Genomic DNA, 16,152 nt, shown 5'->3' with positions numbered 1-16,152 from the left:
GATGCGGCGGGCCAGCTGGATGTGCTGGCAGCGTGCGGATCAGCAGCTCCGTAGATTCCCGTTCATGTCAATGAACAATTCGTTCATCTGCCGGGTACGAGTCTTTGGATCGTTTGCCCCCCCCCCCCCCCCCCCGAAACGAACGAATGACTCAAAAAGAGATTCGTTCATTTTACTGAACGAGATTCAAAGAACCGACACGGTAAAAAGATCCGAGCTTCCCATCACTAGTATCTAGGCAACGGAACACATTTGTGGTCATGTGACCATTATGTTTTCAAGCCCCTCCCATTCCCCCCTTGCCATGAAGGAGAACTTGGTGCTGTGTTTTTTGCATGTAAAATCAAATTTACTTGCTTTGAACTTAATCAACTGTTGTGTCAAAACAAATTGAATCAGGTAAAATCATACATGTTGGTGAACTTCCAACTTATAAAACCATGTGATTGATGCTAGCTGAATATTAGCCTGAATTGCTAAGAGATGTTGTTTTTTCTAAAACGGTGGCTGTGGGGTAAAGTGGGACAAATGCTTTGGGGTAAAGTCTGACAGTGTCTCACTTTACCCCACCATGAAGCACAAGTTAAGTTTAGTCTTAAACATATTTTAGTGTTATATTACATTATATATGTTTTATTTTTAATGTCATAAACATTGTAGAAAAACCATCATGCCAAGAAACTATACACCAGGAAGACAACCTGGGGGCAAACACCCCTTGCAGGGATGGAGAGTGCAGCCGCTGAGGTCATGCAAGGAAAGAAGTCCTTAAGAAAAGCTTGAAGGGATAGAAATATTGACAAGACAACCCTCAAAAGATTCATAAAGAAAAAAGAGAAGGGAAAGTAAAATCAGTAGCCTGGGGTGCAGTAGCTGAGGTAAAGAGAATATTCACAGATGAGATGGAGGAGGAGCTTGCCAAACACTTGAAACAACTAGCTGACCAGTTCCATGGCCTGGCTCCAGTTAAGTGCCGTGAACAGGCATTTGAATACGCAGAGAAAAACAATATCCCTGTCCCTGCCAATTGGACAGAGAAACAATGTGCAGGCAAGCTAGGGTGTGCAAGAGATCACATGAATCATAATAATCATAAATGTGCTTAATTGACCTATTACAACATGTCTTGTTATGGTAGTTTTAAAGTGGAAAAAGTAAGTGGATCACCCCCTTGATTTCTCTAGTCTGTCTCACTTTACCCCGTAGCTGGGGTAAAGTGAGACACAAGACCACTTTTTTTAAATCATATTTTCACTGCCCTCTGTCCTGAAGACATTCTGGTCATTTCCATTGCTAGGAAACATCCTGAATTAATGGGAAATGTGTAAATTTTACTGATATATCATTTTAGCTCGCCTAGAGGGGAACAAATGTAAAAAAATTCTCACATTACCACGCTCTCCCCTACATTATCGGTCGGAGTTGTCTGTCTCCACCCCAGAGACAATGCAATACAGAATAATCCATTGAGAATATGTGTCTAATACTGTCTAAAAGGGGTGGGGTTTCAGCTCTGTAGACATATTTTGCAACATAAGAAAATGTTGAGGTATTTTGGGATTATTTATACTAGTTAGAAAAGTCTGTTCATCCATTCAGCCATGCACGGGAGGCAATAGCCAATCTCAACTGACATTGAGCGAGAGTCAGGTCATGTCACCATCATATCAAAGGGCTGATATCTAGAAATAAAGGACAGTTAACATTGTAATTAGGCCTTTACATAAAAGGCCGTATTCATGAAGTAGTATACTACCACCAGGGCCCAGCTTTTATGTGTTTCAATAAGTGATAATTTCATTAAAAACAGCTTTAATTAGGAATGTTTGGGTCAAACTTAAATAATAATGGCCCTGAGGCAATTTTCACAATTCTAAGACAAGCCTACTGAATCAACTAGAAACTCAAGCAGAGTTTAGACCTACTTTTTTTGATTGTACTTCACCTTAATGTAGTTTTAAGTTTAGATGTTGATTAATAAATAAACATACAAGAAGCCTTATGCATGTTATACACATCTGCCTAAAATTATGACATTATAAAAGTTTACAATATATCACACCATTTTTTTATGAAGCTTTGTGGATTAAAAAAAATAACTGATTCATTAGTGTTTAAATATCAGGGTTAATATCTTAAAAGAATGGATGGTAAAAACAGGTATTTCCAAAATCATTTTTTTTTTCTTCTCGCGCCTCCACTAGTGACACTACATTCTAATTTAAGTTGTGCAAAGCAATGGCACAGCCAACTTTTTGATAGCATCTTACTTAAGTAAAAGCCTTCACCTTTTTTTCTGAGTCGTCAATGCATGTCATTTTACTCTGTTTTTCTTTGGCCTTTGGGACGTGATCTCCATCCTGCAGCTGTGAGGAAGATGTGAACGAATGTGACCGCAGCAATCCAGAGGGCGAGTGTGAGAATGGTGGCATCTGCGTCAACACTCATGGGTCTTTCTACTGTAACTGCACGGCAGGCTTCGTGGGGCAGCGCTGCGGACTGCGCCCCGTCGTCGTCCCCAACATGCAGGCTGGTCCGACTGTGGTCGGTAAAGAGGAGCTGATTGGCATCGCTGTTGTTCTTTTTGTCATCATCATCCTTATCATCCTCTTCATCGCTTTCCGAAAGAAGGTTTTCCAGAAGAACTATTCAAGGAACAACCTGTCTCTGGTCCAGGACCCAGCCACTGCAGCACTCCTCAACAAAGCCAATGGTGTTCAGTTTAAGACCTTACACTGCTCACCCGGAGACCCACTGAACCTGTACTCAGAGTCAGGGCTCGGGTCCACCGTGTTGGGGGAGGGTGGGATGATTGGACCCCCACAGGTTCCTGTGAGGCCCATGGCGTACACACCATGTTTCCAAGGAGACCCACGCTCGACGTTGGAGAAGATGGTGGATGGGTGTTGTGTGGAGCATACAGAGATGAGCACTTTTCACCTGGAAACCCCAAGGATTCTTTCAGGAACCACCAGGAGGGGGGTGGTGGTGTGCAGTGTGGCCCCGAACCTGCCGCCAGTGTCACCCTGTCGCTCAGACTGTGACTCCATACACAAGAGCCCATGGGACAGTGATGAGGGTAAGTATATGTGCATGTGTTTATACTAGGGATGCACCGATATGGAAATTCTTGGCCGATACCGATACCGATATTTAAAATAACAATCTGGCCGATAGCCGATACCGATACCGATATTTGTTTATTTTCTTTTTGTTATTATTCATTCACCCTTTTGTGCCAGAAAATTAATTAAATCATTATTTAAAAAGCACTATTTAAAAAAAATTCAGCCCTTCATCACTCTTATCTTTTAATGAGCACAAATTGAATCAGATTTATGAAACAATATTTGATTTAACTTAACTTTATTTAACAGAGACATATTATGCCCATTTTACCGCAAGTTGAAATGGTTCCTCGGGATCTTAATGAAATGTCTGTAACATATTTTGGTCAAAATACCACAAGGATAATTTAAAACAGCACCTTTTTACCCTGTATAAAACAGCCCTGTTAAAGTATCATTATAGAGAACGCTCTTCTCATTGTTTTACGATAGCAGTATTGCCCGTTTATTAGATGTGTTACGGCTTCTGTGTGTATGACGTATGTTGTCAATTCCCTTGTTACCTGTGCATGAGACGGATGAATAGAGCCGATGCACATGAGAATAAATTACTTTAACAGACGCTACGCTCATACTTTTTACGCCAAGTTACACTGCGTGAGTCAAGATAACTTAACAAGCCCTCCTCAGTTTTACCTGTTTTTAGTGTCGGGCAGAAATCACATCGCGTCAATACCCACCGTGGCCCTTCGCGATGCTTGTTTTAATTAAACAGTCGGATTCCCCTGGTCCGCACCAGTTCTCAGTCAGCTGCTAGGCGCCAGCCGGAGGGTTCCCCCAGCGGTCGCCGTAGCTGAGGTGATCCGCGAGAAGGGCCCGACACGCGTCCAGAGTGGCCGCCGCAAACCGCGTACCCAGTCCCCTCCGCGCCGGCGATGGACACCGCCCCGCGGTCCAAGAGAAAGAAAGCCCCCGCACCAGTGACGCCGTGAGGTGCCACCGGATGAGGACCTCCCGGTGCCGCACACTGAGCCTCCGGCGGCGCGGAGAGGAGGGCGACGGAGCGACTGCTCCCCCAGCCGCGGCACGTGTCCAGCGGTTTTACAACAAATATGAACATCGGCCAATGATATCGGTGAAAGTCTATTTAAAGTTTATTGCCGATATCAGTAAACGAGGCGAATATCGGCCGCTACCGATGTTCGGCCGATAAATCGGTGCATCCCTAGTTTATACTAGCTAGCAGAACTGGTAAAGTGATACCTAATGAAAGAATATATAATTCAATTTGATTTGTATAGTGCCAAATCATAATATACATTTTCTCAAGGCACTTTACATAGAAGCTCAAGACCCTAAAAGTTTCTCATAGAGAAACCCAACAGCTCCCATAGTGAGCGGCACAAATGTCTAAAAGAATACAATGTTATACTAAAGGCATTTAATATCCAAAAGTCAATGTTTATCTTAGCTTTACATAAAAATGTTGTGCAAAAAAATCTGGCTACTATTTAACATACTAAGGAGCAGAAAGGAACAGGGACTGGGTATACAACTGAAAGGTAGTTATTCTAATCTACACTCTGACCCACCTGAATCCCTGATCTTTATTTGCAGGTAAAATGGTTGACATGGCTGAAGAATTAACGTGTTTCTCAGGGAGCAACAAAGGCAGTAACTCAGAGGTCCAATCACTGAGCTCCTTCCAGTCTGACTCATGTGATGACAATGGTAAGACACATCTCTCACAACAAGAGCGATTCAGGTTCCTAGAATTTCAAACTACTGCAGTGTTTCTGTGTTTTTTTTTATGTGGGTATTTTAAAATGCTTTGTTTTCTTGTTCTTGGTTAGGTTACACTGACTGTCTCTGTGATTCAAAGCTTTGCTCATCTAGGTTTATGGGAAATGAGTTGAATCACACACTTGATTTACATACATTTGTGAGAAAACATTTGTGCTATTTTTCGGATCACTATAATATAATAAATTTGTATTGTTATCTAATACTTAGATTTCTGAATTATTTTCTTCTAAAATACTGCAGTAGCTTATCGTCATCAGTGAGATAAAGACATGCTCTAAATAAACTAATGGCACTTTAGTTATTTAAGAAATGGCTTGAGCAGTTCCAGTTTTCATTCCTTGTACTCCAAAAAAATAGCAATTACAGTTCCGTACTTCCAAGTACAAAAATTAAAAACAGGAAGAGGACAGTCCAGCTGGTGAGATTAAACCGGCAAAAGTGGATTTAGACACAGAGCCCTTGGTCGAATAAGTCTTATCTTAAATTAATAATTAAATCATATGTTTGAAAGATATTATAGACACTAGTGTCTACTGAGACAAGACTAGCTACAGTGCCTTGCATAAGTATTCACCCCCTTTGGACTTTTCTACATTTTGTCATGGTATAACCACAGATTAAAATGTATTTCATCGTGAGTTCATGTAATGGACCAACACAAAATAGTGCATCATTTGGAAGTGGGGGGAAATATTACATGGATTTCACAATTATTTACAAATAAAAATCTGAAAAGTGTTGAGTGCATATGTATTCACCCCCTTTACTGTGAAACCCCTAACAAAGATCTGGTGCGACCAATTGCATTCACAAGTCACATTTGCAAGTCACATAATTAGTAAATAGGGTCCACCTGTCTGCAATTTAATCTCAGTATAAATACACCTGTTCTGTGACGGACTCAGAGTTTGTTGGAGATCATTACTGAACAAACAGCATCATGAAGACCAAGGAGCTCACCAAACAGGTCAGGGATAAAGTTGTGGAGAAATATGAAGCAGGGTTAGGTTATAAAAAAATATCCAGAGCTTTGAACATCTCTCTGAGCACCATAAAATCCATCATAAGAAAATGGAAAGAATATGGCACAACCGCAAACCTACCAAGAGGAGGCCGTCCACCCAAACTGAAGAGTCGGACAAGGAGAAAATTAATCAGAGAAGCAACCAGGAGGCCCATGGTTACTCTGGAGGAGTTGCAGAGATCCACAGCTGAGGTGGGAGAATCTGTCCACAGGACAACTATTAGTCGTCTACTCCACAAATCTGGCCTTTATGGAAGAGTGGCAAGAAGAAAGCCATTGTTGAAAGGGATCCATAAAAAATCCCGTTTGGAGTTTGCCAGAAGCCATGTGGGAGACACAGCAAACATGTGGAAGAAGGTGCTCTGGTCAGATGAGACCAAAATTGAACTTTTTGGCCTCAATGCAAAACGCTATGTGTGGCGAAAACCCAACACTGCCCATCACCCTGAGCACACCATAACCAACAGTGAAACATGGTGGTGGTAGCATCATGCTGTGGGGATGCTTCTCTTCAGCAGGTACAGGGAAACTGGTCAGAATAGAGGGAAAGCTGGATGGAGCCAAATACAGGGAAATCCTTGAAGAAAATCTGATGCAGTCTGCAAAAGACTTGAGACTGGGGCGGAGGTTCATCTTCCAGCAGGACAATGACCCTAAACATACAGCCAGAGCTACAAAGGAATGGTTTGGATTAAAGAATGTTAATGTCTTAAAATGGCCCAGTCAAAGCCCAGACCTCAATCCAATAGAGAATCTATGGCAAGACTTGAAGATTGCGGTTCACAGACGGTCTCCATCCAATCTGACTGAGCTTCATCTTTTTTGCCAAGAAGAATGGACAAACCTTTCCATCTCTAGATGTGCAAAGCTGGTAGAGACATACCCCAAAAGACTTGCAGCTGTAATTGCAACGAAAGGGGGTTCTACCAAGTATTGACACAGGGGGGTGAATACTTATGCACCCAACAGATGTCAACTTTTTTGTTCTCATTATTGTTTGTGTCACAATAAAATTTATTTTGCACCTCCAAAGTACTATGCATGTTTTGTTGATCAAACGGGAAAAAGTTTATTTAAGTCTATTTGAATTCCAGTTAGTAACAGTACATAATGGGAAAAAGTCCAAGGGGGGTGAATACTTATGCAAGGCACTGTATATTCCTGGGATAACATGGAGCCAGGAAATGGCTCCTGTAAAGTCCTGCAAGTCTTTGTCAAGTAGCAGGTCTTTCAGGTGTTGAACTTTTGGTACAAATATACATGTAGGTATTTTGTTTACAAATTGTCCATCGAAAATCGAATAAATTCATGATGATGAGGAAAAAAACATGCTCGGAGGAAGACAAAAACATTTATGGCAATGACATATTGACTTGATTCATATACTTAACTCTGCGGCTCAGAGAATGGGCCCTACTAACCCCTCTAGCACCACAATCTTGTGTAATGGTAGAATGGACAAACAGCATGGTCAATGACTTTAGTTTCATTCTTCTCGTCAAATTTTCCTCCACATCTGGGGTTACATTCCACATGGCCATAGTATCCTCACTTTGATTGTAGTTGAGGACATTTGTCGTATGTCATACACATGTCTCTCTGCCATGTTATCCTGACCATAGAGTTCACAAACTTTTTCTTACAACTGTGCATAATCCTTATAATGATTTCTCAGCAGCATAATTTTAAGCTTCTCAAAGGATTTGACTGCTTCACAGCAGTCAAGTTGGTGGTCATGGTCTTTGTGCTGGAACCATGTATTTTGTTTTGTGAATCATTTTCACTACATCGGCTGCTCTCACTTCTTTTCATTTTCACATTGGTCATAATTCAACAATAATCATCAACTGATTGAACATGTTGCAATTGTCATGCCTGTGCTTGCTAAAGTCAGATTGGTGTCATCAGATGCTAAATGTAGAAATGTTTGAGTGGCTTTATACTTCATAAACTTGTCTTGTTCTCACATAGCTGTCTTTGCATTAATTGAGTACATTTTCTTTGTTTAGTAATGTCAACCATATCTGTGTACTGTACAGTGTTGTATGTTAATTGCCCCCAAACATCAAAATCAGCAGGAATCTTTACTGTGTATAAGGCGCACCAGGCAATCATCTCTGCAGACATGAGTGTCAACCATAAGTAATGCCATAGGTGTGAGGGTACACACCTGAAAACGCCATGTTTTAATTTTGAATGACTCTATTTCAAAACGTGTTTCCTCCTTTTTTCCTTCCACAAGCCTCCATAGTGACTGTCATTCGACTGGTCAATGATGCAGTCGACACAATCGAAAGTGAAGGTACCATGTTTCATCCCCTTTGTGTCTATCCTTTCGTTACTCCACTCTTCTCTTATCTCAGTGTTGTTATTACAGTGTCTCTTCTAAAAGAGCTATCTTCATTGATATAACCAAGTTAAATACACATGTGTGTAATCTACTGTATCTATATGTAGGTGAACCCCTTTGTGTACAATCAGTCAATCAAATTTTAATCATGTTTACAAATTATTTCTTCTCCCGCTAATTATCCCAGTCAGAAAGTTTGTCCAACTTATTTCCTGTTTTCAAATTAGTTTTTTCAGAATAGTTTTTCAAAGACCAGTTCCTGTAAAAAAGCAGTGGGGTCAGATCAGCTGCCCTCTCAATCGGGGACCAGCAGTTTTATAGAAACCTCCTTGAATATCAAGAACTGCACACTGGTATGATAGCAAGTAAATTGAGGAGTGCCCAGAGCCTCTCCAACATACATTTACAATTGTGGACACACTCAGAATCCAATGTTTAAAACTTCTGTATTATGTTGTTCTTCCATCTGACAGTGTCAGTCATGGACCATGGTCAAACCTACAACAGAGGTGAAAACCAACCCCTCTTCCTCTATCTATCTATCTATCTATCTATCCATCTATCCATCTATCCATCTGCAGGGAGCAGACAAAATAAAAAATGTGTGGCTATATTAGGCTGTATCTCAATCAGAAGCATTTTTCAACTTGGAACCTCTCTAGAGCTGAAGTAGGTTTTATGCAATAACTTCATCCATAGACTGCCTTCAGATACTTGAAGTGCTAATTACCAAACATGTTTTTAAATGACAAATAATTATATTCAGTCATTAGTCATCAGTCACCCCCACTAAGCCCCACTAAAAAGCCAGTGGATTGTTAGAGCCATTTTAAAAATACACCAAAATGGTAACTACAGACCTATCTAAGGCTAGTGGAGAGCAGACATAATTGTCTTGTTTCCAATTAACAATGATTGTTAGTGTTTGAATCATCACAATCTTGGAATAAATTTTTTAGGTGTTGTTTATTAAACACTTAAACCACTTTATTTTAAATATGTTTATTGAAGTTTTCAGTTTTTAGAACAGACAGTGCATACAAACACATATAACATACAGAACAAAGCACATCAAAATTAGTAGCCGCGGTCCATGGTCAAAACATAAATATTAAGTAAAAGGATCAGAAGTTTTGTCAAGTGAATGTCAGAGTACAATAAAAAAGAAAAATACACATACATATGCATAGTAAAGCACTATAGAGCGGCCTACCCATTAAAGAATCCTAGTACAGGGTCCCAAATCTTATCAAACACATCTCCTCTATCATCGTTATAGTATCTCAGTCGCTCCAAATGCAGCGTGTTAGACATTTCTCCTAACCACAGGTCGTATGTAGGCGCAGAGTCCAACTTCCACACACGTAATATCAATTTCTTGGCAAGCACCATCCCAAATTCAATAGCCTTCTTCTCGTATTTATTAATAAAAGACAAGGGACTTGTAGCTCCCAGAATTGCCACAAGTGGGTCAGGTTCCAAACGTTTCCCAAAAGCCTCAGAGAAGCATTGACAAATACTTTTCCAATATGAATGGAGTTTGCTACATAACCAAAATGAGTGTGCTAAATTACCTATCATGGACTTACATTGATTACAGACAGGTGAGACATTAGGGTAAAATTTGTTTAGCTTCTCCAGGGAATAATAAAGTCTGTGGACTGTTTTAAACTGTATAAGATTGTGTCTAACATTAACTGAACATCTGTGCACATTCCGCAAACATTCATCCCAAATATCATCACTCAGTTCCAAATTTAACTCATCTGCCCATGCCTGCCTACGCTCCTCGGTACCCAGCACAGCTCCCTTATGAAGAATTTTGTAAAAGAAGGAAACCGCCCCGCGAGTAGCCGGATCAAATTTATTCATTGTCTCAAGAGTTTCGTGCCTATTCAGGCTCTGATAGTTCGTTACATTTTTACGAATAAAGTCTCTAATTTGTAAATATCTGAAAAAGCTTGAGGTAGAAATATTATAAGCAGTTTGTAGCTGTCTAAATGTGGCAAAACATCCTTCAATATACAAATCATTTATGTTAACAATACCCTTTTGTTTCCAGTCAAAGAAAGCTGCATCGTTAATGCCTGGTATAAAAGAGTGATTATTACAAATGGGAGTGTCAGTATACATTTTTGGAGCCTTAATATAAGATTTTATCTGCTCCCATATGCGTATAGTGCCATGAATTACAAGGCTGTTACTATCACTTAAACCACTTTAAACCTGTTTTAAATTAGTTAGTTAGTTAGTTTATTTTAGTTTATTTTCTTTTCTACTGAAGTGAAATAAATCCACTGCTGTATATATTTTTCCTATATGGTAGCTCCACATAAAATCTAATGGTATATGACCACTGTGATGTGGTGATATGAGACCCATGAACCTAGTCTTCCTTATGCATCAGGTATAGACATTTATATTTCTGCTTAAGACATCATCTGTCTCCAGAATATAACTTAATTCTTTCATCTTGACAGAAGTAAGCCACACAAAGGCAGATGTTATTCATTCGAAGAGGATTGTATTTATTTACACATTTTTCATTTATATTTGTATTACACTCTAAACCTTGTCATGGAAAGCCAATTGCCAAAAAAGCAATAAATTAGTTGCACCTTTAGAGAGGTACTCTGAGCTCTGTAACCTGAAGCCAACATCCAACCTCTTTTTTTAAATTTCTACCCCTGTATCTTTCTACCTCTTTACATCTGTGTATATGTGCCCCCACCCCACCACCCCATCATGCTTAGCTGACTTGTCAGGCCAGGACTGTCATTTAACTCCCCCCTCCATACCCCAAAACGGTCCCCGGATTTTTTGCCAACTATAATCCTTTGGATCTTTTTATCTTTTAATTGTATTGTACCGGTTATTGCTTGATGAGTTTTCCCAGTTTCAGTCTTCAGATTGTTTGCATTCTGCCTGATGCATGGATATCTATTATTTTATTTTTTTTCAATGCTTTTGTTTTAACTTCACTCACATGTGATCTTAAATGACTTCAGTTAATGACTCTAAAGATTTCTTTGTACATTGTCTTCTTGGTCAGCCAAAACTTATGATTAGTTTCCTCATTTAGACTCTTAGCTCCAGTGCTAATAACATAGCATATCCTAATTGGGTTTTATCTGATTTCAATACAGGACAGGCGCTAATGGGTCAAGAACTCTCCTCCTTTCTAAATGCTTTAACAAATTTAGCCAATAATTCATATTTTTTGCTTGAATCTGGAGACAATGTATGTTCCAGTAGGACTCCATGATTCCCGTCTCTTTATGTTGCATTGAGTCTTAACAACTTGCAACATTAGAAAATCATCAATCAATCACCTCTTATTTGTATAGCCCATATTCACAAATCACAATTTGTCTCATAGGGCTTTAACATGGTGTGAAATCCTCTGGCCTTAACCCTCAACAAAAGTAAGGAAAAACTACTAAAAACCCTTTTTAACAGAGTAAAAATACGTAAAAACTCAGAGAGAGCCACATGTGAGGGATACCTCTCCCAGGACAGACAGAAGTGCACTAGATGTCAAGTGTAGAGGAAAACATCATCAGGATCAAATCTGGACACATCAAGTCTATTAGTTTGTTCTATTACTAGGACATATGAAATCTCTTATACGCATGATGGAAACATTTGTAGTTCTAGTTCTGGTGTTCAAATTTAGGCATCACTGCATCTGTTTTAGCCCCTTGTTAGACATATGAATATTTTAAGTCTGAGAGAAAGTGGTCTTCATCTACAAGACTTCAGTGAGTCGCTTCCCGTAAATTTTGTAAATATCATCTCACAAGGGCTCTGATGAGGAGGTTCTTGCTGTGGTGGAACACATCGACTAAGCTGATTGTATGGAGGCTTATTCATTATATTCACACTGCATTTAAGTAATGTTGCCAGTGGCAACATGATGCATCTGAGCTAGCAACCCATAATCCACAATAACAGTAGATTGCTACACTGACCAAAAGGACAATCTACCAGCTATTTGTTGTATCCTTCTAACATCCAGAATCATATATTGCAGTTTTTTCTTCACCATGGCTTGATTGCTGCAGTTTTTCATGATGATCTCAGCATGCTGTGACACCTGTGACCCCGACCCTAAAAGGCTTCTATTGTGCATGTCGCATATCACCATAGACCTAAAATGGTTTCTGTACAGGTTGTGCCATGTCATATACTTGACCTTCAACATCTATGTGTAATGTTGATGTTACTGAGTTAACTGTGCCTGTTGCATTCTCAGGGCATGTTGCTGCACAGTTCTACATTGATGAAACCAGTTTGTTGGCTCAGCCACATCGGGGGCTGTTCATTTTTAAAGTGCTGATTAAAGTTAGTAACCATCTTCCCTTCTATTGTCCAGCATATCACTGGGACACATCAGACTGGATGCCAAGCACCAGGCTGTCAGACATTGAAGAGGTGCCAAGCTATGAGACCGGTCCTGGCAGCGAAGTAGCAGGTTCAGTGCCCCGACTTGAAGGAAGCACACGTGAATTGGAGTCAGACTACTACCTGGGGGGCTACGACATTGACAGTGACTACCCACCTCCTCATGAAGAGTTCTTGAGCCAGGACCAGCTGCCACCTCCGCTGCCCACAGGTGAGGACTATCCAGAGCCCTACGCACCACTGCCCACCAATCCACCAGCCTCCAAGGAGAGCACCCTGAGCTCTGGAGGCACTGGGCTTCAGCATTCCAGGCCACACTTCCATCCCAGTCAGTACCTACCTCCTCACCAGCTACCCGTTGGGGAGACATCTCATGGGAACTTTAGCGCTTGTGGTGTAACCCCAGGAAATGGGGACACTGATGACTCAGTATCACCAAATATGCGACTATCTGTTGGAGCATCATCAGCCTCAGACATGTCAGCTCCCTGTGGGCTCGATGATTCTGAACATGGCAGTGACTTTGATAGTATGGACGAGCTTCGTCGAGGGGTGACCATCATCACTGACTCACAGCAGCAGACTGAGGTGTGATTTATAGAATGGGTCAGAAGGAGCATAAGATTACGGTGGATGTAAGGAGATGCAGAAGTGGATGTTATCACAGGTGAAGACATGCTTTGTCAGCAACACTAGGTACTGCTACAACCACATTCTGGAAGAATAATATTGAGATCACAAACTTAAAACTGCCTTTTACTTGTTCAGGCAACCCATTCCAGAGATGTAAATGGTGTACGATACCAAGAACGACTTATTGACTGTGTGTCAAATCTTTTAAAAAACTATCCTTTTTCAATTGGGAGTCAATTGTCATGTGAGAAAAATGGTATTGAGAAAGTGAATGAGAAAGACAAATCCAAAAGAGGTTGAGAAACATTGAAAGAAGAGAAAGGACAATCATGAAAGTGAAAGGGTTGTTTAGTTCCCTGCTCCTCCACAGAAGCCCAGCGGACCATTTTTTTTCCAAAAAAACAAACAAACAAAGAACAACACAATTTCCATTTTCCCTCTTGGATTTGTAACCTGTTGTGGTGATCCAAGCTTGTACAGACTTGTAAAATAGAATGACCTTACAGGGGAATAAGTATGAAACAATGTTCTGGCCAACTTATCAAAAAGCTATTTATTCTTTTTAATGTGGAATGTGCTTGCTCCTTTTCTAGAAATATCAAAGCCACATCAATTCAGAACATTTAATTGATCTTATTTCAGAGCACAAAATGTCCATTATGTCATCATTATTTCAATTGCCTTATCTTTTGTGATGAAGCTAATAGCTGATGTATTTTCTAATGTATTTCAAAGCCTGTTGTCTCAAGATCACAAACCAGATCAGAGTATTTATATTTAGTGTTTAAAGACTAGGGCAAATATTTTATGCTATTATCAGCCAAACATTGTCCTACGTTAATCAGGACGTTTGAGTCTCTGTGAAGCATAAATAGCTAACCAGCTACTACACGTGCAATGCCATTGCACTGTAATAACAAAAGCAAAGTCTAATGCTGCTCTATTTCACCTGACTTTTAATTGTAATGGACAAAATTTATCCTGAATAGTCTGAATAATATTCACAAATAAATGCAGTCAAATGAAAACAGTGTGTTTAAAAGGTTTATCTTCACATAACCAAATAGTTAAGTAGTATCACTGAGACAGAAATCCTTTGAAATACATATTAGTAACCACAGCTACTCTTAGCTTCAGTCATTTTTGTTTTGTTTTATCTACGTTGCACTAGAGTTTTGTTTTGGGCTTGTCCTGGTGTTTTTGGTTAAATACAGTGGTGCCATATTCACTAATCCTGCAGGTTGCGGTATGCCACTATAATTGTTCTTTTCGAAGCAGTGAAAAGAACAATTCTAAAGGTTAAAATGTCCCTTCAGTGGTGAAAACCTTCGGTAAAAAGCACCAGCTGGTTATGCTGTAAAGCTGAGTTTTAACGTTTACACAATTTATTTCCAGATATCCATGTGGAGTAGATACAATGCTAAACTCTTGATTTCCGTGTTTTCTGATACTTACTTCTCAGCATTTTTTCAGACAGAAGTCGGTCACTGATGGCTTAGTTCCCATCCGGGGTCCAGAACAGACTGCTTCAGATCATCACTGTATTGTTCTATACTGTAGAACTGCCTGATCCACTTGGACATGCAGCTACCTTTCTCTTTGTAAAATATGTATGTTTGTGTTTAAACCTTAAAGTGTACATAACTAGGATGTTAAAATGCAGATTTTGTAGATATGGAATCCTGGGCAATCCTGAGCTGCCAATGAGCTTGTTTTTGATTGTTTGATGTGAATGTGGACATTAAGAGACTGTGGAATATCAAATATGTTCTCATCATTCTTATTCTGACACTGACTTGCTCAAAGTTGATTTTAACTCTTGTAGTATTGCTTTTGAATTCAACAGAAAGCCACTTCAATACTATACGAGTATTGCACATTACTGAATTCAGACATTTACATCCCAGATGACGTTTTGCATCTTGTTATCGTAAGGAGGGAATGTTTTTGTTTAATTCTTTCATGCTGGATGTTCTGATACATTTCTGAAGTTATTTTCAAATATTTGCTTTCAAAGACATTAGACAGTGTAAAAAATATGTCTCCTTGTCTGCAGAAACTGAGTGTATAAAATTATTATCTTTTTTTTTAAACTTTTTTTAATTCAGTGCAGAAAATAAAAAGGTTCTTGCTCGCCATAAAAACTGTTCTCTATTCTGTGATTATTGTATTATTTTATTCACAGCTGATTCACCCACAAACACTAGAGGTGAACGGAGAGATTCTGGGAGATGGGTAGACATTTTTTCTTATTGTACAGTAATTGTTGTTATTTTGAAAACAAGCTGCAACAGAGCAGTGATAATAGTCATAGTGAAATTAAGGAAGCCGTGACAGAGGAGGTGTTTTTAGGGACAACGATGCTGCCCTCAACTGATGAGGGGCCTGAAAAGATGACAGATGTTTTTTAATTTGGAATCTGTTTACGGCAGGGATCTGCACCTTTTACTATCAAAAGAGACATTTTGCCCCATTTTCCACCAAATAGAATTTGTCTGTAGCTGCAAAATATATAAGCACTACGTTTAACTAAATGAATATTAGTTTATTAATGCATTGACCCAATGTATTAAATAAGTATGAAATTAACTCCCTCATTCTCATCATCTATTGTCATAATTAAATCTTCAAGTATACCAGCTAAGATTGTATATTTTGTTTACAATAGAGTACATGATAATGCTCATATTGAAATTGATCAGTCTCTACCTACAATTTTAAGTTCCATGAAATTGGGAGCAAAACCAATTGAGATATGAGAGCTTATAAAATTATATTTATACATATTTAGTACGTAGTTCTGCTCTATCTTGCCAACCCTCTAACCCCTTTCAGAGGTGCGCTGCAATGACATCCACACCCACACA

At 39.5% G+C, this 16,152-nt stretch overlaps 1 protein-coding gene across 1 annotated transcript in view; it reads left to right on the top strand.

The window, feature by feature from the left end:
* Nucleotides 1-15,407, top strand: part of fat3a (FAT atypical cadherin 3a) — a 191,530-nt gene extending 176,123 nt beyond the window's left edge. The window contains exons 26-28 of the mRNA XM_053423465.1: nt 2,367-3,079; nt 4,686-4,799; nt 12,624-15,407. Coding sequence (XP_053279440.1) covers nt 2,367-3,079; nt 4,686-4,799; nt 12,624-13,246 — 1,450 coding nt within the window. The 3' untranslated portion in view covers nt 13,247-15,407. The remainder of the gene's footprint in view (nt 1-2,366; nt 3,080-4,685; nt 4,800-12,623) is intronic.
* The last annotated feature ends 745 nt before the right edge of the window (nt 15,408-16,152 follow it).

The sequence above is a fragment of the Pleuronectes platessa genome, chromosome 5 (assembly GCF_947347685.1).
Source record: "Pleuronectes platessa chromosome 5, fPlePla1.1, whole genome shotgun sequence".
Classification (NCBI taxonomy): Eukaryota; Metazoa; Chordata; class Actinopteri; order Pleuronectiformes; family Pleuronectidae; genus Pleuronectes; species Pleuronectes platessa.
This window is presented reverse-complemented; position numbering and strand designations above follow the sequence as displayed.